The sequence below is a fragment of the Hesperophylax consimilis genome, chromosome 12, assembly GCF_061612785.1.
Source record: "Hesperophylax consimilis isolate HC1 chromosome 12, BYU_Hcon_1.0, whole genome shotgun sequence".
Lineage (NCBI taxonomy): Eukaryota > Metazoa > Arthropoda > Insecta > Trichoptera > Limnephilidae > Hesperophylax > Hesperophylax consimilis.
In genome coordinates, this window is record NC_142847.1 from 30,759,862 (window position 1) to 30,787,840 (window position 27,979).

Sequence of the window (27,979 nt, forward strand, 5' to 3'; positions counted from 1 at the left end):
CAACCAGTTTCAGAGCGGATCGACAATGAGATGACAGCATGAAGAAATATTATAAGTACCTACTTGTAGGTGTAAAGGTATGCAAAGGAATATGAAAATTGCCGACTGGATTCCAGTCGGTAAAAAAATCGTCAGATTAATTGAATCAACAATAATTTATTAACAATAAACGAAAATTTATAAAATTTCATGAAACATTGGAATAGAAAATAAAACATAATTTTATTTTACAAATAGACAATTTTTTCTAGACATGTTTAGACACATTATTTGTATAAAATCAAAGGAGATTAAAATCTTAAGAAGCCAGGATGTGATGATTAATATAAATGTATCTAGTTAAATTATATATTTAAAAAGAAAAATGATTATTTTTTACAATTTTCTACAGCAACAATTACTTGTATGTTGTTTGTATTTTGGAAAATTGCAACTATTACAACACAATAATAATTAATATTTTAAATGCTCAACAGTTTTGTAGCTGTAATTTTGTAATAACAAAGTACTTAGTCGCAAATCGAAATAAAAATATATGTAAGTATAGATTTGCATTTTAAAAAACCACACTAACATTGGCAAACAAAAAGCCAAATGAGTTAAATTTATATGAAAGATCCATGAAGCACAAGAGCACTGAAGATAAAAAAAAACTATAGAATTGTGTTGTGGGCGTGTGTGTACCCAAAGTAAGTTAAATAATTGTATCTTACTTCTGATGAAATAGAGCAATCCTTAAAGAGATAAGTCCAGCGCGGGGATTGAAAGGTCTTTTGTAAAATGGGGATAATTCTTTCAAATTTGTATAGATTACACTTCTAGGGATTTTCTGTTCAATGATCACAGGCATTTGGCCCTGCCGATGAGAGCTACATTATAAACTGTTCTTTCTGTTACATGCATCATTTATGAGAAAGAGGGAAAGGTTACAGTGGAGTTATCAGCGGTAAACCAACTGAACAGAAAATCAATAAAAGAGTGATCTAAAATAAAATTAATGCCACTAATTGTATTTATATTACATATCTGTTGAATAAATAACTTCAATATTAGAAAATGCTTGAACAATTTTACAAAAAATAAGGAAAAATTGAGCTCACTTTGAGCACACTTCACACTTCACACCAACAAAACAATTCTCTCTTTTATCTCTATAGCATCAGAAACCAATATAAGATAATTTGTATAAATGACCGATTCCACAAAAGTCTATTGTCTTCCTGCTGAGAGCTCCATTATAACCTCTCTTTCTGTTACATGCGTCGTTTGTGAGAAAGAGAGTGAGGTTACAACAGATCCATCAGCGGTATGCCCACAAAGACCTCACTGGTTAAGATTCAAGTCCGTCCTCTGGTTCAGGACACGCAAGGCGTCCTCCACAGTCAGATGTCGGACGGATATCTCGGCAAGGGCTCGATGGGCACAATCGTCCCCTAGGAGGTCCCCACCCACCACGGAAGTCACGTCTAGTAGAGCCTCCTGGAGGAGAATGGCAGAACCACGTAACAGCCCAAGAAGGGTGCAGGATTCTTTAACCCTAGGAATAAATAGTATAATATTAACACATTGTAGTCGGGCGCTTCAAACAATAGACTCTAGCCTATAGCGGGTGTTTTTCGCGATTAGCGCAAAAATATATCGCTTTCCTAAAATTGACACTATTTCTAAACCAAATAATATTTTCAATTGAAATTTTCAAAGAAATCATATATAACATTTGATCATCAAAAATAAATTATAATTGCTTTGATTTCATCATAATTTCACCACATTTCAAAGCTGAATATAAAAACCTGATATTAATTCAGTAAATAGCATTCAATATTCAATATTTGAAAATTCCAAGTAAAAGATAACATGTTTATTCATATCATATAGTTACATAATAAATAATGATATATATTTGCCATGCCCGCAATTTTACAATCACTGGGTGTGTGAAATCTGATCGCGTAAATTGAACAGTGTCGCCTAAGGTCGAAGGCGCACACTCAATAACTCATATATGTTTAATTGCTTCTTGTCAAAAAAGAGTCTTTTGCGGTTGTCTCGCCTAATTGAAGAGCCCATTCCACTTATGAATCATAGTATTTCACGCTGATAACAAACCCGTATAATGCCGTTTCCCGCCAAAAACCGACAGTCGACAAAAACGGCATTTGCCGTGTCCCGCAGTTGACTGACTGTCCGCGAAAAACGGCAAAGGCCGTGTCCCGACGAAAATGTGTTAAATATGATGACATGCCGAGATCTCAACAACAAGTCGTAGAAACAACCTGTTCTCATGTGACAAATGTCAACTATGTACAAATGTTGGGTGCAAGTTTGGCTTGTTTCCCAACTATGCACCGTTGCCGAAGGGATCAATGAAGCTAGTTCCTCGAAGCATCTTCCATTGAAATACAGTTAGAACAAGGACAGCAATCCCACCTAACACTTGTGCTCTAAAGATTGCAATCTGTTTGTTGGTAAGGTAATTGTTGAGAAGTGAGTTAGTTAAGAGCTTCACAGATGCACTCATAGAGGGCAGTGCAAAGAGCTTGCTTGGAAGTCCGCAAGATGGCAGCTAGTGGCCAGTAGTCGCCAGGGCCAGTGAGAATGCTCCCAGACAAACTTACTGTTCGTAGATCCAAGAAGTATTAATAAATCTCTGATTTAAACACAAGAACCTATTATTTAAAATCTCCTTCCACAACGAATTGGAGAACTATTTGTGAGAACACAACAGTTATATCGGACGCTTGTTCATTATAATTTAAGAATGACTTTATATTGTTTTTGTTTACATCTTTCGCTACTATTTACTACGATAAGAAATAAATAAATATTGTTTGCGTATAATGTTAATCCGTGGATGTGACATTAATAAACTATTTTGAAATTGTCCACATTCACGGAACTCTGCATTGTGTACCTAGCTTTAAGATTGTCAAATTCCTGGAAATGTAAAAAATGTAACTTGTAAAAAATAAACAATAAACAATTGGCCGGCGGGTAGCAAATTAGAAAGTGTGGGGTCCAAGGCTGGCTGGTACGCTCCAACGGCTTTAGAAATCCGACCAATGAGAAGCCATAAACGGGCCGCCGAACCGTGGCCGACCTTTTTTTTATGTGCCGTTGTCGAGTCGGAACTTTGACAAAAAGCACCAATTTTAAATTTTAAATTCTCTTTCTCCATTGGATCACCCTCGCCTCGGACCTCCGCATCTACGAGCTACCTGCCGCTGCCCCTTTCTGCCAAGTTCTGAGAATTTTATTGGCCTTTCTCCTTCAACTGAAGAATCCTACATCGACAAGATTCCGGCGGGCACCACGTGGCTTAAGAAGCTGACATACTTAACTGCCTTTTTAAAGGCAATCTTTCATTTATTTGCATTTGCACAAAGTCGTATATATACCAGAAACGTCCTTTTCAGGACGAGGTTCAATTGATTTGCATTTTGCACAAAGTCGGGTATATTCCAGAAACGTCCTTTTCAGGACGAAAGTCAATTGATTGGCATTTACAAAGTCGTTTGAGTCGTGTAACTAACCCCTATTTTTTCAGTCTGTATGCACACGACATTTAGTCGGGTACATAATTGGTCCTTCGTAACCGGGTTCACACGCCTTCACGCCTTCTGGTAACCGGATTCAACACGCCTTCACGCCTTCTGGTTACCGGATTCAACACGCTTTCACGCCTTCTGGTAACCGGATTCAACACGCCTTCAGGTCCACACGCCTTCAGGTCATCAGGTCCACACGCCTACACGCCTTCAGGCCTTGAGGTCCACACGCCTACACGCCTTCAGGTCCACACGCCTACACGCCTTCAGGCCTTGAGGTCCACACGCCTACACGCCTTCAGGTCATCAGGTCAACACGCCTACACGCCTTCAGGTCATCAGGTCCACACGCCTACACGCCTACACGCCTTCAGGTCCACACGCCTTCAGGTCATCAGGTCCACACGCCTACACGCCTACACGCCTTCAGGTCATCAGGTCCACACGCCTACACGCCTTCAGGCCTTCAGGTCCACACGCCTACACGCCTTCAGGTCATCAGGTCAACACGCCTACACGCCTTCAGGTCATCAGGTCCACACGCCTACACGCCTTCAGGCCTTCAGGTCCACACGCCTACACGCCTTCAGGTCATCAGGTCAACACGCCTACACGCCTTCAGGTCATCAGGTCCACACGCCTACACGCCTTCAGGTCATCAGGTCAACACGCCTACACGCCTTCAGGTCGTCAGGTCCACACGCCTACACGCCTTCAGATCATCAGGTTCACACGCCTACACGCCTTCTTGAAGGATGTCACCTACTCTACGCAGCGGCCGCGGCGTTTCGAGCTCCTCAGAGACATCCCAGCCCGCCCCCGCTGTCACCGCTGCTCCAGATGGGCCTTCGCCACCTTTAGACTTGGGCCCACTTACCTCGGGCTCTTCTGAGCACGCTGTCGCCAACCGAGGTCTCGATGTTGCCGTGCCCGCGGTCCCGGCCCTTCTTGCCACGGGCCCCGCTATCCCGGCCCCCCTGGCCCCGAGCCACGCATCTATCTGCTCCGATGATGTCGCTTCGCCTGGGCTTACGTCAACCGATGACACCGTCCAGAAGTTACGTCGAGAAATGCGTGCCATGCAACAACAGCACGCCCAGCAGATCGCAGACCTGCTGGCGGCCCTGAGGCCTGTGCAACCAACCACCGCGCCGGTGATCGTCCCGGCCACGGTGTCCTACGGAGTAACCACGCCGGTGATCGTCCCGGCTGCGGCGTCTCATGAAATAACTACGCCGGTGAACATCCCGGCCCCTACCCCGGCATTCGTCGGAATGCAGCCGGTAGCTTGTGTCGGCCACACGGTATCGAAGCCTACCGTAGTCGAGCGACTCGTGTCTCACGGGGGTACAATGCCAGCCTACAACTCGGCCCCAATCATTACGCCCGTTTACGGCTATACCGACGGCATGCAGCCGGCACCTGAAGTCGGCCACACGGTATTGCAGCCTGCCATAGTTGAACGACCTGTATCTAACATCGGTCACCCACAGCAAGCGCCTCCACTATATGCGCCGGGCCCTGATCTACAAACACACCTTGCCGCATCGTACAATGAGCCGCGGTCTGTCAACCTGCAGAATGGGCAGCCCGCCAGTCTGTCCCATGCGGATATACCTACTCAGCCAGGGTATAATGTGCACCTCAATCGGCAGCTCCATCCTGGTTACCAGCATCAAACCTCCTCCAGCCAGGAGTTCTCACCAATATTTCCACCACCACCTACTGCCGATGAGACTTCTAGACACACAAGTGAGTGGGCACACCAAGGCGCGGACTCCGTGGCGCAACTTGCTTCTGCAATTACAAATGCAATTCGCGCCTCGCGATCCGAGGATAGCCCCCGTCCCTCCGTAGAGGATGACATAAGAATGGCTGCCCTAATAGCCAGGCAATCTACCGCCAAGGACCTACCTTCCTTCTCGGGGGACCCGCTCGAGTGGCCTACGTGGATGGCCCAATATTCACAATCCACGGCCACCTGCAAGATGACTTCGAGCGAGAATCTCATTCGGTTGCAGCGTGCACTGAAGGGCAAAGCCCGAGAGGCCGTCGGCCCCCTGCTGATGGATCCAACGCAAGTCCCCGAGATAATTGCCGTCCTTGAGCAGCGATACGGCGGCTCGGGTTCAATTGCTGCCTTGATGCTGGAGAAGGTGAAAAAACTGCCGCATCTCACCGCCGAAGCATCACTTGAAGACCTGGCAGATTTTTCTGGAACAATCCAGAACCTCGTGGCGTCGTTGCGAATCTTGCGGACCGACGGGTACCTCACTAATCCTGCCTTGCTGTCTGACGTCACATCTAAAATGCCGTGCACGTTGCGACTAGCCTGGTTGGCGGAAGTGCGCGGACAAACAGTTCCCGCCACCATAACTCAGTTCGCGGCATTTTTGAAAAGTTTTGCAAACGCTATCCCCTTAAGCGGAATGGTTGACCCCGCACGGTCTGCACGTGCCCCGCGCCGCGAACAAGTTCATGCAAATGTGCCCGCTAACTCAAGAGTGAACAATAAAAACAAAAACAATAGTGAAAACATTAATTGTGCGCAGTGTGGCGGGAACCATAAAACTCGTGAGTGCCCGGCATTCTTTGCGAAATCAGTTGATCTCCGCTGGGAAACAGTGCGCGCGAGTTCTTTGTGTCGCAAGTGCCTAGAAAAACACTATACCCGCGAGTGCACCTCTAAAGTGTGGTGTGGAGTAGGAGGCTGCCGCGCCCCCCACCACAGGCTGCTACACAACCCCGCGCCCGCTTCCGCGCCAGTGAATACCGTCGTGAGTGGTGCCGTCAATCTATGACGCCAGAGTACGGATTGCCGTGTACTACTGAAGATCGTGCCAGTAGTACTGAGCACTTCGTATGAAAATGAAGCTTCAGTGTTCGCGCTTCTTGACGAAGGCTCCACGGTAACCCTCATTGATGCTGACACTGCCGCACAAATTGGCGCGAGTGGCCCAGTCCAGGGGCTAAAAATTCATGGAGCAAAGGGAATGTGCACATCTGACTTGCACTCCCGCCGGGTGAAAATAACCATAAGAGGTGCAGGTAGCAGTGATGAGTATCATATTACGGCTCACACAGTGACTGACCTCAGTCTACCGGAGCAGCGTGTCCCAGGAAGACGCGTCACCCCTCGGATACTGATCGGGCAAGACAATGCTCATTTGATAGTATCAAGAGACGTGCGGGAAGATTTCGGCACCACGCGAATAGTGTCGCGGACCGCACTAGGGTGGATTGCCCACGGTGGTACCGATCCTGGCAGCGACGGCCCAGCTACCACCCTGGCCCTGCAGATGGAGACAGCCGCAGACATCCGCCTGAGAGAGTTGGTGAAATCCAACTTTGCCGTCGACTCTCTCGGCGTAACATCTGCGGCCAGAGTCAATGCGAGTGAACTCAAAGCCACAGCCCTGATGGAAAAGACCACCCGTCCTCTACCAAACGGCAGGTGGGAAACCGGGCTATTATGGCGAAACCCGGAAGTCACGTTGCCCGACAATTACCACTGTGCCCTGAAACGTTTACAGTCCCTCGAGAGAAAGCTGGCAGCAGATGCAAGCCTAGCAGTGGCCTATACTGACAAAATGGGTCAGCTGGTAGCTAAAGGTTACGCCAGGAAACTGTCTGATCGCGAGATATCAACACCTGCCCCTCGGAAGTGGTATCTCCCACATTTTGCGGTGCTCAATCCAAACAAACCCGGAAAGATTAGAATAGTCTTTGATGCTGCCAGTCGATGCCGAGGGACTTCGCTAAATGACCAGCTGCTCACCGGTCCTGACCTGCTGTCTTCTCTTCTTGGGAACATCCTTCGCTTTAGAGAAGGGACTATTGCCATAGCAGCCGATATTCAGGAGATGTTCCTGCGCATCAAGATAAGGAGGGATGATCTGCAGTCACAACTGTACCTGTGGAAGTCACCAACATGTCGCGAACCTGACACATACCAGTTGACATCAATGATGTTCGGGGCCACATGCTCGCCGAGTAGCGCCCAGTACGTACGAGACAGGGTTGCCGGGGAATACGAACACGAGTACCCGGCCGCCGCGGCAGCCGTTCGTTCCAAATTTTATATGGACGACTATTTGGATGCGGTAGATACTGCTAGCGAGGCTGCCGCACTAGTACAAAGCGTGAGTGCCCTTCTTGCAAAGGGAGGGTTCCACTTGACGAACTGGGCCTCTAACAGTCCGGAAGCCATAGTTGACATTCCTTCCGGAGACCGGGCGAGCTCCACAGTTCATATCAGCAGCGGGGACAAAGAGATGGAGCGAGTACTAGGGCTAGTGTGGGACCCATCCACTGACTGCTTCCTTTACTCTTTTCAAAATGCAGTCAGCCCCGAAGAAGCTGTACGGCCCACCAAGAGGCAGCTTCTATCCATCGTAATGAAGATCTTCGACCCGGTAGGATTCGTCGCGTGCCTCACAATACGGTCAAAGATCTTGCTACAAGCTGTGTGGCGGTCGAGTGTTGGATGGGACGACTTGATCACCCTTGAGCACGCCGAGAGATGGAGAGATTGGCTAAGCTTGCTTCACGAGAGCAGCGTTTCAGTACCGAGGCGCTCCCTCCGGCACAAGCAGAGCAGCGTCACGTTACACCTATTCTGCGATGCGTCCGAACAAGCTTGCTGCACCGTCGCATACTACACAGAAGACGTGCAGGGAGTTTTACACGCGACATTCCTAGCCAGCAAGTGTAAAGTGGCTCCACTCAAGCCCCTCTCCATTCCCCGTCTTGAGTTGCAAGCCGCACTCATGGCGGCTAGATTAGCCAAGACCATCTTAAAAGAAAGCCAGGCTTTAATAAACCGGACTATCTTCTGGACAGACTCTTCAACCGTTCTGTGCTGGTTACGTACTGATCCACGCGCCTACTCTGCATTCGTGGCAAACAGATTGGGTGAAATAGATGAGATGACCAGCATACCTAACTGGAGGTGGGTGCCGACGAAGTTGAACCCCGCCGACATCGGAACACGTGACTCTGAAGTGCCTGATCTATCACCAAAAGGAAGATGGTTTTGCGGCCCTGCATTTCTTACTGCACCTGAAAGCGAGTGGCCAAAGGAGCGATCTCCCACCAAGAAACCCGACAACGACGTATTGGAGGTCAGGCCCCATTATGTAGGCCTAATAACCACTACAGGAGAGGCGTTCCCCTTAATCGAACGGTTCTCATCTTGGAACCGGCTAATTCGATCTACAGCATGGATACTCCGTTTTGTCAGGCGGTGCCGATTGGGGTCTCACAAACCCGCCGAGGGCACATTACGAGCAGAGGAACTGAAAGAAGCAGAGATCAGATGGGTCAGGAAATCCCAGGAAGACGCCTTCGCAGCTGATCTGCATACCATACGACATGGAAAGGCGCTACCTGCTGGCAGTCGTCTTAATTCCTTGACCCCCTTCCTCGGCCCAGATGATGTCTTGCGGATGAGTTCCCGATTACGAGCCCTGACAAAGACCACGAGCGTGGCCAAGACCCCCATCATATTGGATGGCAACGACCCGTACGCTCGGCTGCTGGTACGCCACTACCATGAGAAGGGAGACCACCCTAGCACCGAGAAGACAGTGGCGGAGATGCGCTGCAGTTTTTTCATTCTACGGCTCCGCACTATCAGCCGGAAAATAACACACGACTGCCCCACTTGCCGCATACGAAGAAGCAAGCCCTCTCCACCATTAATGGGGGCGCTACCATCTTACCGCCTGTTACATCATGTGCGTCCCTTTACTCACTGTGGGCTGGACTACTTCGGGCCAATGGAGGTCACAGTTGGCAGACACCGGGAGAAGCGCTATGGGGCAATTTTTACCTGCCTTTCCACCCGCGCTATTCACCTGGAACTTGCTGTTACGTTGACTGCCGACTCTGCCATTATGGCCTTGCAAAGAATGACCGCCCGAAGAGGTCAGCCCGAAGTTCTGTACTCGGACAACGGAACGAATTTCCATGGAGCAGACGCTGAGATCAGGGAAGCCTTGGATTCACTAAAACAAGATTCTAGAATTATGGACGCCATGGCTACCAAAGGCATTGAGTGGCGTTTCATACCGCCACTCAGTCCCCACATGGGGGGAGCCTGGGAAAGACTAGTACGGTCGGTGAAACGGGCCTTGAAAGCTACCTTAAAGGAAAGGGCGCCGAGGGAAGAGACCCTGCGGACAGCACTGGCAGAAGCTGAGTTTGTTGTCAACAACCGACCACTGACTCACGTCTCTGTTGACCCACGAGATGAAGAGCCCTTGACACCAAACCACTTCCTTCTGGGGTCAGCCGGAAAGCGCCCCCATTTGTCCCTGTATGACAAAAGAGAAGAAGAGGTATGTCTCCGCCGCCAATGGCGTATCGGGCAACAACTTGCAGATATGTTTTGGAGGCGCTGGCTCCGAGAGTACATCCCCACTATGGGCGCCCGACAGAAGTGGCACCACCCAGCCGAGCCCATCAAAAAGGATGACCTTGTGGTGATCATGGATCCTGCGCTACCCCGGAATAGTTGGCCGCGCGGCCGAGTCATCGATGCAAAACCCGCCGCTGATGGTCAAGTGAGGACCGCCCGCATTCAAACAGCTTCCGGGATATATGTGCGGCCAGCCGTTAAGATCGCCGTACTGCTGCCAGCCCCAAAATCCACCACTCCAGAACAATCTACAACACGGCCCGTCCAACTGCGAACCAGGGGTACCGGGCGTCCAGATCGTCGAAACACTTCACGTCCTCCCAAATAGCTTGGCGCAGAGGGCTGCACCGGGGGGAGTATATCGGACGCTTGTTCATTATAATTTAAGAATGACTTTATATTGTTTTTGTTTACATCTTTCGCTACTATTTACTACGATAAGAAATAAATAAATATTGTTTGCGTATAATGTTAATCCGTGGATGTGACATTAATAAACTATTTTGAAATTGTCCACATTCACGGAACTCTGCATTGTGTACCTAGCTTTAAGATTGTCAAATTCCTGGAAATGTAAAAAATGTAACTTGTAAAAAATAAACAATAAACAATTGGCCGGCGGGTAGCAAATTAGAAAGTGTGGGGTCCAAGGCTGGCTGGTACGCTCCAACGGCTTTAGAAATCCGACCAATGAGAAGCCATAAACGGGCCGCCGAACCGTGGCCGACCTTTTTTTTATGTGCCGTTGTCGAGTCGGAACTTTGACAAAAAGCACCAATTTTAAATTTTAAATTCTCTTTCTCCATTGGATCACCCTCGCCTCGGACCTCCGCATCTACGAGCTACCTGCCGCTGCCCCTTTCTGCCAAGTTCTGAGAATTTTATTGGCCTTTCTCCTTCAACTGAAGAATCCTACATCGACAAGATTCCGGCGGGCACCACGTGGCTTAAGAAGCTGACATACTTAACTGCCTTTTTAAAGGCAATCTTTCATTTATTTGCATTTGCACAAAGTCGTATATATACCAGAAACGTCCTTTTCAGGACGAGGTTCAATTGATTTGCATTTTGCACAAAGTCGGGTATATTCCAGAAACGTCCTTTTCAGGACGAAAGTCAATTGATTGGCATTTACAAAGTCGTTTGAGTCGTGTAACTAACCCCTATTTTTTCAGTCTGTATGCACACGACATTTAGTCGGGTACAACAGTAATGTATCAAACGCCCGTTTCTGCACAAAGTCGGGGGTTTATTTAGAAGACAATTACTTTTATTCTAACAATTAGTATTTTAATAATTTTAAAATTATATTGTTAGATAACAGCTCACAAAATGATGTGAAGATACAAAAAAAACTTCTCATAGAATATTCAAAAGAGTTCCAACTGTCCAAAGGCAGTAGAACTATGGCATCATTGGAGGAATGTAATCAGGATGAAAAGTTCTAAGGAAATGGAGATGCAAAAGAGGAAGGTTGGGTATCTATTTAGGTGGAAGTATTTATCCGATCCAGAACTTCAGACAACGTTTTGGATGCGCCTGGTGGTATCCCGCCAGGGTGACATTGAGAGTATCTTCCACTTCGACCCAGTCTTGATTATGACATACATACCTGGGCAAATAAGCTTCGGGAGAACTGGTGTACTGAGCGAATATGGGCATCAGGTTTCTGGTCATGTCAAACTGGAACTGTTGGGCTCCTCCCGGGCCCCATAGACATTCTATTACCACCTCCTATTACAAAAACAACTATATTATACATTATACTACCTTCATACACTAGTAGTTCTGTGAACAGTAGACCTTGTGTCCAGAAAAGTATGTTTCTAATTTTCTCTTGCAATCGACTAACCACATCCACCAATGAAAAACTCTGAATGTCTGTGGAAAAACTGTAGTAGGGTGAGTGCTGGCCGAGTGGAATATCTATGGTGGTTTGAAATCTTTTGTTTTTGTTTCTTGTTGTTTCTTGCATTCTTTTGTGCGTTTTTGTTATAGTCCCTACGCCGACGTAAAAGTTAAAATAAATAATTTGAACATCTTATCTGCTGAAAATTTCGATTCCAAAAGTTCAGTGTAATCTTAAAAACTTTACAGATTTCAATTCAATTAGACATAAGTTTCCGATTTACTTAAGTTGCAAGGAGAGTCTGTTTCGGGAATGGTCGTGGAGCAGATTGGAATATATTGGATACCCGATATTAGCAAGATGTCCGTCAGTTTGTGGCTCTCATTTCTCAATCAGAAGCAAAAAGTGGTGCGATGAGAAATTGCGAGATGCCAATGGTTAATCTTCATGACATCTCGAACACAAAATAGGACCCGTTATTGTAACCAAAAAAAAATAGGTGCGAATCTCTCTGTTTCTAATTTGTAACAGCCTTAACTTAACTTGACCGCAGAATTTATTTCTATTTTATTTAACAGACCGTATTCGTGTTCTTGCCAGGATTGTGCGTATTATATCATGTAAAGTCCATCATTCTACCTTATTCATCAATGATTTAACCTGTCGTCTATAGTTTATTGTCTTGCTGAAATAAAAATATTTAACATGTAACTGAGTTTTTCATTTTTCTGTTATAAGCGGAGAAATTCAAAATTTCTCAGTGTGCGTTTCCTCTCAACTTCCTGTACACAATTACTATATGTATGTATTAAGAAAAAAAAAATTATGGGTGTCAATAGAGCAATAGAAAGTCAATAGAAAGTCGTTTGAGTTTAATTTGCCATTTAATTAACCATTGCTGAGTGACCTTTCAAAGAGTTTGTTGAGGGAGAAAATTTGTACTGTTTGAATTGAGGACAAATTAATTTCTTATTTACTAAATCACCTTCAAATGCTTGTCTTTACCTCAAATATAAAGTTGTCAATCTCCCTGGCAACAGCCCGGGTCAGGGGGGCAAACAGCTGCGGGACGAGGGAGGAGTATAGCCTCAGCAGGCGGGAGCTCAGAGCTCCGAGCGCCCCACAAAGGGCCCCTGAAAGGGTGCGGCTGCGCCAGTCAGATGCTTCGGGAAGACAGTGCCATCTGTTGGTACAAAAACAAACAATATAATGTTTGCACATATTATGATGGTGTATATATACTGTATATACGGTATTCGGAAAGTTGTAGTACAAGCAGTAAACTGGTGATATAAATTGATTCAATTTCGTAGTATAATATTTTTGATTTGAGTTTTCGTCGCTAGGGGGTTCATAACAGCTATTTAATGTCTTATAAAATGCATTGAAGCATGTTCAAAAGGCTTTAAAATATTATTAATCCTTTGGTTGCCAAAAAAATTTAAAAAAAAAATCAAATTGCTAAGATTTAAAACACCGGATTGAAATTTCTGGACACCGTGTATTTGTAAATACATATTTGTAGCTTGTTCGTATAATATAGTATACTTCGAAATATGTACTTATACAGACATTTTTTTACAAAATATAATCTTATTAATTGTGTATTTTCTTATGTTTTATGTTGCTAAAATAATATATCTTATCTTAAATAATATTATTGAATATGTAATAGTCAAAATCCGAATCATTCCCATGTCTCATTCTTCAATTAATTGAAAACTACAGAGCAAATCAATAATATGGAATCATGCCTTATTATTAACATATAAATGGGTACAATGGTCCTATAACTCACAACGGAAACACATTTCTGGTGGGTATTTTTCGCGCTGGCGCTACGCTGTTTCAGGGCGAAAATAAAGGTCCCTCGTGAATTTTAATTTGTTTTATATCGCTATATCTTCGAAAATATTTTAATAAAAATTTCTACGTAGTAACTCAAACCAAGCTATAAAGTACTAAACGAAAATCGAATATAAATTGAAATGCAACTCAATTAACCTTGTAATATGTTTATTACGGTCCGCATATCGGTATTTGCCCATACCTGCTTTCTTTAAATACGCCCGACATCTCTCGCTCGCTTGCACATAGGAGTTGAGTGGGTGCGGAACAGAGATAGAGATTCGAATCGGGTTTCACGGTCATAAAAAATCTCATTCCAGTAATTGAATTATTACAATAACAAATAATATACTATCCCTTTGTTGAAATACCGATGTAAATGAAAGGCATGAAGATAAATATAAAAAGAAGACTAGCATTATGATTCGATAATTGAGTTTTGCTAACAGATATATTAACCTTTAAAAAATAATTATTCATAATGCAGTTGAATATATATGTGGTTTACTTTTGGTTGCGGTAATCTCTAGAAGCAGCTTTAACTTCCAGCACCAGGTCATCGCAGATCAGAGTGCAGGTTCCATCCACCAGCCTCTCCAGGAGACCAGGGATCTCCTCAAACACTCCGGCATCCGGGTCACTCTCTTCCTTGAACAGCAACTGGAAAATAAAGACAAATCATTTCACTAAATTAACTGTCTTAGGTTATTGCATCTTTTACTTCAAAATTCACATGGAAACACAAAAAAATTAACTTAACTCCTCACGCCTCTGGCATATTGACGGTTATATTTCTTAAAAATGCTGTCAGAAAGTCGGAGAAATTGTGTGTATTTTCACTTACAACAAAATCCATTTAAAAGGAATATTGTTTTTATATTATATTAATAAATGTTATTATTAGAAATAAACATATGGTTTTTCAAATATTAAAATTATGAAATCAAACATAAAAAGTTTAAAAAATGTCTCACCTTAAGGTTTTCCGTCTAAACACTGAACTAAAATTACTGATAATGAATAAAAACACGTATTTTACTAAACAAATGTGTACAAACATTTTGGTTTTCAATATACAGCATGGTGTTTTCTCTTTCTAACACCGTTTAGTTTGTATTTCCCACCATAATAGTGAGGGAGATACAACGTTTTCTATAAGACCATATGAGCTGTTCCCAAAAGCGAACAAATTAACTTTACGGGTAATAGCTGTTTGTTCATAAAACTGAACACATTAGCCTGAGTGGTTAAATTACATATCTGACATTATCATGTAGAGTTAAAGAACGTTTATAGACATATACAGATGCACACATAAAAAATATTAGCAGTAAGGGCAAAAGAAAAACACAATTCCTTGTTGTGAGGGAATTATTTATTATTTTGTAGTTATCGGCAGAAAATGAGCAGTTGAAATTCTCATAACCTGCGAGGTTACAATATAAAAAGTTTGTAGCTTGAATTCTGATTGCCTTTTGCTAAAAGCAAAGAAAAACATTCAAATGCACATGCTCCTTCACTGTTCTTTTTTAAGAAAAGGTTCTTAGTGTCCACAATATTCACCTTCAGGTAAGCGTTAAAAGAAACTGATACATTTCTGAAACCTGTGCGATGAAGAACTTTTCTTGAGAACCGGGTTGTTTGCCAGCTTCTATTCCTTGTGACTGGAATGATGAATATGTTAGGCTTATTTGGGTCTTGACGAAGTGCATAATTGGTAATAGTCAACCTTTTTTCTTATGAATATTAACTAGTACAGTGAAACTCGCTTAAGAAGTTCCCACTTAAGAAGTTTTCACACTTAAGAAGTTTTGTTTTCGGTCCCTTGAAATTTCATACAAAAAATTGCAAAAAAATTGATTTTTTCTGACATAAGAAATTTTAGCTAGAACTGCTTCCCACCTAAGAAGTTTTAAAAGTTCAGCAGTGAATCCATCGCAAGCGAAAACTAATTGCGAAATATACACGATAATCAGTGGTGGTTTTTACTCACAAAAATGGGCGGTGCGCTAAAAAAATTGCCAGTCTATCCTTACATAAACCTTCAGCGGTGAAGGACTCTAGCAAACAGCAATTTTGAAGCTTATACCGACCTCCTGGAGTGATCGGTATACAAGCTGGAAAATAAAGTGGCGCCATCTCGCCGAAAGTTTGAGGCATTGGCGAGCGCCGTTTACATTTCGAAGAAATTTCAATACTATGGTCAGCATCCACAATCTGCGCTTATAGATAATTCATATTCCCGGTTGACGTTTCTCGATGAGCGATTTGGAATTCACTCGCATCACGTGACTTATGACACATGATACAGAGAACAAAAATTCGAGCCGGTTGAATTTAACTTAATTCTTATTGTATGCTTAGAGTAACAATATAGTATTTCTCTAATTACTGTTTTTTGCTTTGATTTTCGGTGATATTATTGTCGATTGATAATTATTATTTTTAGATTGGCCGAAATTTTGGGAATGCGTTGCTCCAACGTTACTTAGAGCTAGCCGCCACTGCTGATAATGTCCCTTTTTACCGAAAATCAAAAAAATTTACCACTTTGTTACTATGTATTGTCTTCATCCCATTTAAGAGGTTTTAGAATTTCAGAAGTAAAACAATCATAAACCGAAAATAGTTTTTTATTATAGAAACAATACTGTATTGATGTTGTAGCCAGAAACAATAAAATATTTTTAATAAATTTTACCAATGAAATTTTAAAGCACAAAAGAGTAATAACTTGTGCGTGTTAACTAGAAAAAATCTTCATTTAAAAAATTGATAATTTTGGATTCCACTTAAGAAGTTTTTTTTGGCCGGTCCCTTGGAAAACTTTTTTTTCACTTTATGTTCTTAAATTCATAAATTTCATTATAATGGCGGGAAGACCCATTACACCAAACGATACTCCAGTCCAGTGACAATTTTTTTTTTAAGAAAAGCAAGTGCATAAATAAACCACTCACTATTCTCGATCCAAGTTAAGAACGTCCTGCTGGCGTACTAAATTAGGTTTGTTCTGTGCATACCACCCCCCCCCGCTTCGTTCCTTCACCTTCGCTCGGCTGCGATTCCTGTCTCCGCTCACAATTCAGTATGTCCTTGGCTTTCGTTCTAAGTGCCCGCGCTTACAGAAATTAACCCATTCAGACCCTGTGATAAAATGGATGTTTTGTCTAAATTCATTATCACCAATTACGAAAAACAAAAAAGGACAGGTACACATTATTTATGTGTTATTTGTATGACTATTCGATTTACAACAATGCATTTTTATAATTCAAGGATATAGATAGGTAATATATGTATAAAATTTGTGAATGTTGGTGTTGATCGGTTTTATTTACGATGTGGTCAATGGTTAAACAGCATGTCAAAGTAAACAATACCTCTTTCAAAATAGTGACGTAAGATGACTCATGCAAGAAGGTATCGAAAAAGTTACGTCAGAGCATTGGAGTAACTTTGTTCGACATATTATTGGTATCGAAAAAATTTTTGTAGAATATCGATCACATTGTTGATGAACTCGAGGACAATAATAATTTTTTAGCTTTTGACATTTCAAATGAATCATCTCAGGAAAATTAATATTTTTTTTTGTAATCGAAATGATGATATTTTCAACTTTGGATTGATTTCTTAGCCGATTTGATAAATCTGATGCCAAATAAAGTACAATATATATTGTAATACTATCATCATCATTATTTGAATACATAAAATGTTTTAATTTTTTGTTTTATTTGTCGGTAGACAAATAAAATAAAATAATTAATTTATTAAAATAGTGGGTCTGAATGTGTTAACGCTCGTCAGTGGGGAGAAGGGGCGGAGACATGCGCGTCCATGGGTTGTTCTAATGGTGGACCGAGAATAGATCGATATCTTCGGGCTTTTTGTATGAAACAAATTGGTCCTAAAAAACCATAGATATGCCAATATATAGACAGTAAAATGCTCATTAGGAGCCTACTTATTATACTGTACACCAATGAAAAACTCAATATGTGAAAATATTCACAGTTCCAATTTTAAATCGTAGTTATACCCCCCCCCGCAAGTGGTTTGAATTTGGAGCAGGACAAAGCAAAAATTTTCATGATCCAATATTGCCATATTGATAAAATCGATAAACAGTGATTAAGTACTCAACGAACATACTGAAAAAATAATTAACCCTATGTTTATCCTTCAGTTATATGAATAATCATATTATCTTTCTATTTAACTCTTCAGATCTATTATAGTTTTCATAATATTAAATGCTGAAGCCGAAAGAGTGATGGTATATTTATATTATAATAAAATTAACCTGGTTCTGTGGATCTCCTTCTACTATTTCAGCCGCTTGTGTCTCATGCTGCAGGTGCTGAACTTCCAGTTGGGCCAGTTGTTGGGCTTCCAACTCCACTTGAATGAGAGATATGGAACCTTCGCGACCTCAAATAGAAGAATATCAAACGTATTTATCATTAGCAAGCAAAGTAATCAAGGTAGGTATGTACTGATAACTTATTAGATCAATATTTAGCAAAAAAATAAAATAAATTATTACAAAGTTAGACTTCTTTTAAAAAAAAACTGCAGCCCTTAAATCACGAGGGAGATAATTTCAGAGAGAGTTAACATACCAGAGAGCCGTAAATATTTTAATGAATGTGGGCAAATACCCTAGAATAGTAATAATAAATCCAACACCCCTAAAATATTGACAATATTTACTTGTATTGGATGGCAACTCTGGCTGCTAGAGGCGCTAGTATAGCATCGCATAATTAAAATCAATTCAAATGTATGAAAACAAACCAAGCCTCACAACTTGTGACACTAGGAGGTGCTAGTGTAGCATAATGTCATCAGAATGTATGGGAAACGTCGGAAATCGGAGGTATTATGTATAACTATTCTACAGTATTTGAGGTGGCGGAAAAGTCCAAGATGACCGCCCATCGCACCATAGAGAAGCTTGAGATGTCTGCATGAACCGTCCTCAGTTAGTATCGATACAATGTTGATCTAATAATATAATATATTATTAATATGTATGTATGTCTGTTGCGGAAAACTCACTTCTTCCGTGTGGAGACTTGAGAGTGTACGCATTAGTTCTGGTGGGAGTGGTGTCCAGGTCGGGGATGGGCATATGTTGTAGATCTGTGAAGTGCCGGAACTGTCTCTTGTAGTAGTGGAGTTGGAGATAAGGCTAAAATAACAATTCGAATGATTAGACTATACATTGAGTTGAACTCCTTTATTATTAGAGGCTGATGATCTATAATTAGCGAAGTCTCAACCAATAACAGTTTTACCAAAATATAGATTTCTATTGTAGGTGCTAATTAACATACTGTGTTTTTTTTAATTAACTATCCTGCAGCCAAGTGGCGGAGTAGGTAGTACCCAAAATTACTATCCTCCTTATATTAGCTTAAATACTTGACATCATTTTAGTATTTTACGTATTTCTGCGCAAATATATAAGTTACCATTAATAATTGACTGAATAATTGGGATTTCTATAGTTTAAAAGCCCATACGACGGAAAAATGCATGGGAAGACCCACTTGGTTACAGACGTTTTGTTTGACATCTTGGCCTGTCAAGAGTTAAGCAATTCACCCTAAAAAGTGCTTTGTGAACTTACTGTATTACCGACCATAAACATGAGGTACATTTTGACTTGTTTATAAACACCCGCCTAACTGCCAAAGCAGTTTGTCAGCAGGTCAATTTCACAATAATAATTATAACACTAAAGCACAAACATAATGAGAAACCGCAATATATAAAATAGAGATAGAAGAATAACATTGCAACTAACTACAATACAAAGACATAAAATTCATAGACAGATAGATATAACACAGGCAACATATCCATAGACATACATACACACTCAAAGGTACACACACACTCAAAGGTACGCACACACTCAATGGACACTAATGTATAGGTGTTCCGAGACAAAATCAATATAAAAAATCTTGATCTATTAACCATTTTTCAGCATTTTATATGCATTGGCATTATATTAAATACAGTAGGTATAAGAAAAGGGAATGTTGGTTGCCTTTATTTATTTTTAATTTATTAAATGGCTATGCCTTCATTTTGACTAAATATTATGTTGTGTGCATGATCTACTTTTTATTTATGCATATATGGAAACAAACAATAGGTTGAAAAGGTAAAATATGAATGGACACATTTGATCATTTTATATCTCTTCTTTGTGCATGAATACTTTTGCTTTTCAAAAGCTTAGTTTTTGAGTTTTGTAATAATAATTCATTTCAGAAAATCATTCTCTTTCAACTCATTTTAGGATATATCACTCCTGTCACCAAAGATCTCCTAAAAAAGGTGTCCTTGGAACAACACTCAGTTTGTGTCGGTATAACTATAACTCTTATCAGGATTATAAAGTGTCAATTGTACAAAGTGAATGAAACAATACGATCTGTTACTAAAAAAGTGTTTTGTATTGCATACATGCGAGTGGCATGTGAGCCTCCTTGCTGATGAAACACAAAGAGTCCAAAAAACATCAAAACAAAAATCCCTTACCACAGAGTGTGACCAGTCCACCAGAGCCTGCCTGATGTGATGCGCCACATTCAGAAGCGCCAGCAGCTTGGGTGCTGCGCCCTCCAGACCTCGGCCCCCCTCCCCTCCCCCCGCACTGCCCCGGTGCAGCTCCTCGCCTATCAGCTGCGTCAGGCGCACACGGAGTTCTTCACACAGTTCCGTCTGGAGCTCAAGGAACTGTAACCTACAAAGGAAATCATAAAAATCTTAGGGCGGGGAAATTTCAAACACCTTTACATTTGAATGACGATCAAATCGATGATCAGCAGTCAGCACCATCTTTTATCATCACCAAGTTTTCTTATGTTATTCCTGCTAAACGCTGATTCTCGAACCGTTTCGGCTTTCGATCAAATTGTGATCAGCCGTCAAACATCATGACAACAGTATGACAGCCGTCAAACATCATGACAATAGTCACATAACAAAACAGCATGACCGAATAGCGATCAGATCATGTACATTTCTTCCATTGTGATATCTATGCTTACTATAATAATAAATATACAGGTATCATTTAAAAGAGATTCTTGCTTGTGAAGTGATGTACTGGGTGAAGCAAAAATAATGACTATTTATCTTATTACCACGTGACATTTCGATGCAAATGCAAATTCAAAAAACCTTTTTTGTACAAATGAAATATAAAGTAAAAATGGTGTAGTTTATAGATACATCATATTTCTTACATTTAACCCAATAAACAAAAAGTTTTAAAAAATACATGTTCATACATACATTCATTAATATGGACATTATAAAGCGTAAATGAATGTTACATATGCCGCGAGAGAAATAAATAAATAAATAGATCTAATTGTTTTACTGAAGCAGAAAATCTTTTTTTTCTCGAAAATTCTAACCATTTTCAACTCGCGACATTTCTAAGAGCTTTCACATATCAAACATATTAACTGTCAAAAGAAGAGACAAAATTCAATATTTTTGAGAAGTGAGAATTAACACATAGTAAAAAAGGACTTATTTTACTAACTGTAAAAAATTCATTAATGGCAACCCAATACATAAAACAAATTGATTAAAAAAAATGTTACCTATGTCCCGGCTGCGGTAACACTGAGTATCGATCATGGACAGTGTGCAGCAGGGAGATGAGCCAGTCCGCACCCTGGGGGATACCCTCGGGCTCCGACTCGGAGCCATCATGGGAGCCCAGGACTTGGAGCCAATCGTCTCCACTCAGCATCTCGTCTATCTTCTGTATAGCAACTGTTTTTTTTTTTTTTAAATTAATGATTTTTTAGAAAGGAAATGATTTTTTTTACAATAATTATTGTGAAAATTATATAGGTCAAATAGAATAGTTCAAAATGTGCAAAGAAATGGTTGATTTATATTAATGTAACCAATTTCAAGAACTCTCACAAATAAGTTGAGAAGAAATGGTCACAAATACCTAAAAAAAAAAGTATACCATTTGCTCCAAGAAGATTACTCAACACCTCCGAATATATGCATTTAACCTCTTTGCCGCTACGGGCACATGTGAGTGCGCGAATAAAATGTGCCATCATTTGCGCATATATACAGGGTGTCCGGAAACTCGTAGTACAAGCGGGAAACTGGTGAATCTACATCACATTTGGAGTCGATTTTGTAGTATATTTTTTTTTTATTTGAGCTTTCGTTATCGAGTAAATCGAGTTAGAAGTTGTTTTTTTTTTTTTTTTTAATAAAATTCTTTTAAATTATTACTGAAGATCAAAGTACCCAACTAATTAAAACTATTTTAAAGTAAAACAAATGAAAAAACTCGGATTTGAAGCATTATTTTGAAATCACCCTTCATTTAATCCGGTGTAATCATAAAATATTTCTGCTCTGCAGGGTTAAAACATCTGTTGTTCAACCCTAAACACCAGAAAAAACTTTAACCCTAAAATATCCGAAAAATATTTTTTTTTGGTTTTTTTTTTTTTTGTGAAAATGCTCAAATCAAAAAACTTTATGTTTATTTGGGTTCCCCATGTGGTGTAGATTCTCCAGTTTCCCGCTTGTACTACGAGTTTCTGGACACCGTGTATATGCTTTAATTTTTATAGAAAATGTATGAATATCATGAAAAGTGCCGCATTCTACCGTTATCCTATAAACATCAAGAATGCGGTGAAAAGGTTAAAAAATGAATACTACTACATATTACTCATAGGCTAGCATTACACTTGTAAGTTTTTTCGTAAATTTACGACTTCTAGCCAATGGGCATCTTGCATTTTGAAAATCCAATGCACCCATTGGCTAGAAGTCGTAAATTTACGAAAAAACTTACAAGTGTAATGCTAGCCATAGGTTTGGAGCCTAAACATGGACTCTATATAAAAACACTGTGACAAAAATCGATAATATAGAACCTCGGTATCGCGTTACTGCTAACGACAACCCATTTTGTAGATATATTTTCAATAATAATAATATAGGTACATAATAATAAAAATTTAAGTTACATTTCTTCTCTACAGCCAGCCATCTCTGCAGATATCGCGCGTCCGTCAGCACGGAGGTGACCCGGGGACATGTGTGTTTCTCCAGGGGGGGCAGTTCCCCCACCAGCGTTCTCAGCTCGCGCTCGAATCCGAGGCACTCGTCTACCGCATGTGAGAACAGCACGTCATCCGACACTATTGTGGCGAACAACACGTGGAGGCGATCTACAGCTAGACGCAGCAGGCCGCAGGTGAATTCATGCTGGGAATAAAAGAGAAGAAGATTTTCAGGTCAATTACATTGACTTGATATTGAAAAGTGGGTCAAATCACAGCACTGGAAGGAATGGGATGAAAGCATTCCAATGAGACAATTTAAAGTGCTTATAGATACACCAAACCCTAAGTAATAATCAACTACATACATACATACATCTACACAACCTTTAGAATTACATTGGCGCCGCTATGGCGGCATAAAAAAATGTGTAGATTACGAAGGGTTAATATGAATAGAAACTCACTGTATTCAAGTGATATTATAGTGAGAAGAGATACTGTATTTAAGTGATATTATAGTGTGGAAAAGATACTGTATTTAAGTGATATTATAGTGTGGAAAAGATACTGTATTTAAGTGATACTATAGTGTGGAAAAGATACTGTATTTAAGTGATATTATAGTGTGGAAAAGATACTGTATTTAAATGATATTATAGTGTGGAAAAGATACTGTATTTAAGTGATATTATAGTGTGAAAAAGATACTGTATTTAAGTGATATTATAGTGTGGAAAAGTTACTGTATTTAAGTGACATCATAAGGTATAAAATTTACTGTATTTAAGTATTATCATAGTGTGGAAAAGTTACTATATTTAAGTGGTAACTATTTATTGGGAGCTTCTGACCTGTTGTAAAGGCAACATTTACTCACCACAATTATGATACAGTCTTTCTAAAATTTATAGGCATACCAATGGCTTATTTTTAACCTCTCCATCTTTCTAATAACAGAGCATGTGACAGAAAGAGAAGTTACAACGGAGTCGTGAGCAGTAGGACCTATGACCGATTTGAGGTAGAGTGACGTAGAAAAAGCAATATTAAGCAAGAATAGGAATTATAGAGAATACCTGGACATCGATATTCATGTCCAATCCGTCCACAACAGGTTGGAGATGCTTTTCCACGAAGGGCAAGTGGTCCCGGAGCCAAGACAGAATCTGCGTCATGAACCACTCGGGCCGGTCGAGGCGGTTGGTCTTGCGGCTGCCGGAGAAGTGGAAGGTGAAGCGCTTCTTCAGAGACCGGAGCATTATTCTGACAGGCAGGCTCGGGTATTGTTCTAAAACAAGCAACACATATTCATTGGACAAAGAAACTACATTTATTTTGCAACAAAACTCCACAGATATAAAACTAATAGAATAGTTTAATGAGTACAAATCAAGAATACAAATCTAGCTGAAAGATGTCCATGAAAAAACAAAAAAAAAAACTAATAACTCTAGACCAGTGGTTCTTAACCTGGGTTCGATCGAACCCCAGGGGTTCGGTGAGTCAGTCTCGGGGGTTCGGTGGAGGTCAAGACCCCCGACTTTTTTCCGACGCGAATTTTTGAATTGGTTTCTGAAAGGCAACAACAGAAGTCACACTGATTTAAAATAAATAATAATTAATATGTTTCATGTTTTGATTTAACCATTAAAATTTAATGTTTTGATCTTTGTTTTTTTTTTCATTTTGTACACCTATAGTATATAAATATATACCATGTTTTGAATTTGTAAAAATCGAATTTTATTTTTCAAATTAGGAGGGGTTCGGTGAATGCGCATATGTAACTGGTGGGGTTCGATACCTCCAAAAAGGTCAAGAACCACTGCTCTAGACTAAACATAGAAGACAAATAAAATAGAATTAAATAACTCTTGTGGGTCTCAGCAGAGGACATCCTAGTGAGGAGGATTACGAAATACCATTACTATGCATAAATTCACCATAATATTTTAAATGTACAATGTTTTATATGTCGCTAAAAAAATGTATTGTTGATACATGATAAAAAATAAAAATAATTTTAAAAAAATACAAAAAAAGAAAATTAAAACTAAAAAAAAAAAATTCTCATAAAACTTAATAAATAACACCCCACTGCCATACACACAAACGAAGCTTTTTATGGGGGTACAGCTTTAAATAATTATATATAGTAATGTTATTACATATCATATTATAAATATGAATTATTACCCTGTTATAGATTATGTTTACATTTTTGCATAAATAATTTTTTAAATGATTGAAAATATGATGCTAGGTATGGCTTTTGAGAAGCGACTCTTCATGTTGAGTCTTCAATCATAATATGTGCAGGGCCGGCCCTGAGCCAAATATTAATTTATCATAGCAATAATGATTGTGAACTTTACAATCAATTTGTAATTTACCATGAGCCTCCGTAGCAGCATCTGCAGATGCACCAATGGATGGAGGCATCTGTATTTGTAGTAAGAACTGAGATATTTGTCTGAATTTGATCAAAACCTCTGGGGTAACAGGTTGGCGTAGGGATATGGTAGCTGAAGTGAATGGCCACTGGAGTTGCTTCAGACACTCCTCAAATTCTCTGCAAAAGGATGTAAAAAAAATTAATACAATGTGACATTGCATCTAAATCAAAATCTCCCAAATGTAACATTGCATCTAAATCAGAATTTCCCAAATTAATACAAAGTAACATAGCATATGGACTCAAATACACTTACACTAAACATATCGAAAACAAAATTCACAACGTACAGCATAACTAACACAGGACAGCCAAAAAAAAATACAAACACCATAAAAATACACGAATGCATAAACACCAACATCTGCGATTGCCCCCCTCTAGAAAAAACAGAACAAATAAAGTATCTAGGAATCGTAATTGACCATAATCTTAGATGGACACATCACATCAAACAAATCACAAATAGGCTCCTCAGAACAATACACATTTTCCTAAATATAAGAAACATATATAAAATAAAACAATTGAAAACAATATATTTTGCACTATGCCAATCAATAATAGAATATGGAATAATTGCTTGGGGAGGAGCAACAAACGCAGCTATCACTCAAATAGAAATCGCACAGAAAACGATATTAAAGGTAATACTCAAAAAACATAAACTAACCGACACAGACCAAATATTTAAAAGGTGTGACGTACTTGATATACGCCAATTATATGTTAAAACACTACTAAACTACATTTTCGACCAAAAAAACAAACCCCAACAAACACAAAATATCACTAATAGACCGGTCAGACAAGCGTACAAAGAAAACATAAAAACTCCGACGGTAAACACTACCTTTGGACAAAGACACCATAAATACCACGCCATTAAAGCATTCAACAGTCTTCCAATTGAAACAAAAATTGAGGAAAGTAAAAATAAATTCAAACACAAAATAAAAAATGGATTAAAGAACAAAAAGACAATATTACCCAAATTCTATAACATAAAATAATAAAACATATACACGCATCACAAAAAAAAAAAAAAAAACACGCAACACGCACAAACACATAAATCATTATAAATGCCGATTTACATTCTCTTTTAATATTTTTCTTTTAGTGTGATAATTATATTTTAATTTTTAATCTTTATTTTTAGTTTAAATTTATCTTTATTTTAATGTTGTTTTTCTTTTTTTTTTAAATGTATAAATTCTTATATTATAAAATGGGGGCCTCAGCACGGGTAAACAACCCAGTGAGGCCAACATTACTGAATTAAAATATGAAATATTGTAAAATAATGTATCAACAATAAAAAAAATAAAAAAATATATATATATAAATCAGAATATCCCAAATTAATACAATGTAAAATTGCATCTAAATCAGAATTTTCCAAATTAATACAATGTAACATTGCATTTAAATCAGAATTTCCCAAAGTAACATAGCATCTAAATAGAATTTCCCAAAGTAACATAGCATCTAAATAGAATTTCCCAAAGTAACATAGCATCTAAATAGAATTTCCCAAAGTAACATAGCATCTAAATAGAATTTCCCAAAGTAACATAGCATCTAAATAGAATTTCCCAAATTTATTGGATCACAAACGATTTCTTTCATTCCTGGCTTACTTTGAAAACTTGTCTTTGAGAATGTTGTACCAATAGTGAGTGGTATCAGAGATATACACTCCGCGATGGCCGGTGTTGTAAAGGTCTTGCAGCTCATAAAGGCGTTGGAGATACAACACACTCTGCTCTGAGTCCGTGCAGTGCTTCAAATCAGAACTGAAAAAATAAGAGACAATACAATAGTACACTACTTACAGTGATACATTTAATTACATGAGCTAGAGAAAGTGGAATGCATAATTAATGCATCATAAAAATTGTAATTAACGATTTTCATTTTACACACAATTATATAATTTTTATTACAAGAAAATTAATAATTAATTATTTAATAAATAGGTACAACTTTTGCATTATAGTAATCCCAAAAAATACTTAAACGGCCACTTACCTAATTATATCAACACTTTGCAATGTCTCCAAATATTCTTTAGTAGCCTCCAGACGCCGTATATCATTAACCAAATGACTAAGTTTCTTCGTTGTGGGCGCCATTTGCTTAATAAACTCTTCATTATTCTCACAAGCGATGGTCGCTTTATCTTTAAAACTCTTTATTTTCTCCGACGCCGTCTCAGCTCTCGCTATTGCGGCAGACACCTTGGAAGGCACTTCGCAATTTGCCAAAGAAAGCTAAAATAAATTCAGAAAGAATAAAATATCATCTTTTAGCGAAAATAAACATAGCATTACGACACTTTTCAAAAACAATTCATTTGTATGTAACTCACCGATTTTTCCAACTCATTTTTTTTAGCCAACAGCTGCGATCTTATTTCATAAACTTTATCGAAATCCTTAAGATCTGTACCAAGACTCAAATTCAATTCATAAATGACATTTTTCTTTCGTTCTTCATTGATTTGATTCATTTTTACGATGATGTGGTTGTGTAAATGTCATAAAAAATAGCTGTGTTTACTTAATCATTTCACAAACTCGTAGATTTCTGATTCTAAATCAAGTTTCAAATATTCTAAATCAATATGTTTAATGTTATAGAACAATGTAATCAAACCCAGCCAACTACTATAACCTATTTTATAATATTATTTGACGTAAACTTGACATACAAGTGACAGCAACCGTATTGTGCTGCCATTATAAAAAAAACTCTTATCGCACC

General features: G+C 39.7%; 1 protein-coding gene across 2 annotated transcripts; it reads right to left on the bottom strand.

Annotated features, from left to right (window-relative positions):
- Window positions 1-324: 324 nt before the first annotated feature.
- On the bottom strand, window positions 325-27,979 carry Rint1 (RAD50 interactor 1). Of its 2 annotated transcripts, XM_089637839.1 has the most exons (15): window positions 27,585-27,979; window positions 27,245-27,486; window positions 26,854-27,009; window positions 25,149-25,327; window positions 24,226-24,327; window positions 23,832-24,043; window positions 22,717-22,957; window positions 21,307-21,481; window positions 20,231-20,435; window positions 18,734-18,866; window positions 17,976-18,103; window positions 14,175-14,326; window positions 12,824-13,001; window positions 11,582-11,703; window positions 325-1,537 (listed from the first exon to the last, which is right to left on the bottom strand). In XM_089637839.1, the coding sequence occupies exons 1-15, from the start codon at window positions 27,723-27,725 to the stop codon at window positions 1,324-1,326; spliced, it is 2,580 nt and encodes an 859-aa protein (XP_089493965.1). In that variant the 5' UTR covers window positions 27,726-27,979; the 3' UTR covers window positions 325-1,323. The 2 variants fall into 2 exon arrangements, with proteins under 2 accessions (XP_089493965.1, XP_089493966.1); XM_089637840.1 differs by lacking the exon at window positions 24,226-24,327.

Bases quoted from the DNA above. Each gene is read 5' to 3' on its own strand.
- Rint1 (XM_089637839.1), bottom strand. From the start codon at position 27,725: ATGAATCAAATCAATGAAGAACGAAAGAAAAATGTCATTTATGAATTG. The intron at 24,328-25,148 runs GTAAATTACAAA...GTTGCCTTTCAG, and splicing joins TGCTGCTACGGAGGCTCATG to AAACCAATTCAAAAATTCGC. The intron at 11,704-12,823 runs GTAAAGACAAGC...TTTTTGTAATAG, and splicing joins TTGACAACTTTATATTTGAG to GAGGTGGTAATAGAATGTCT.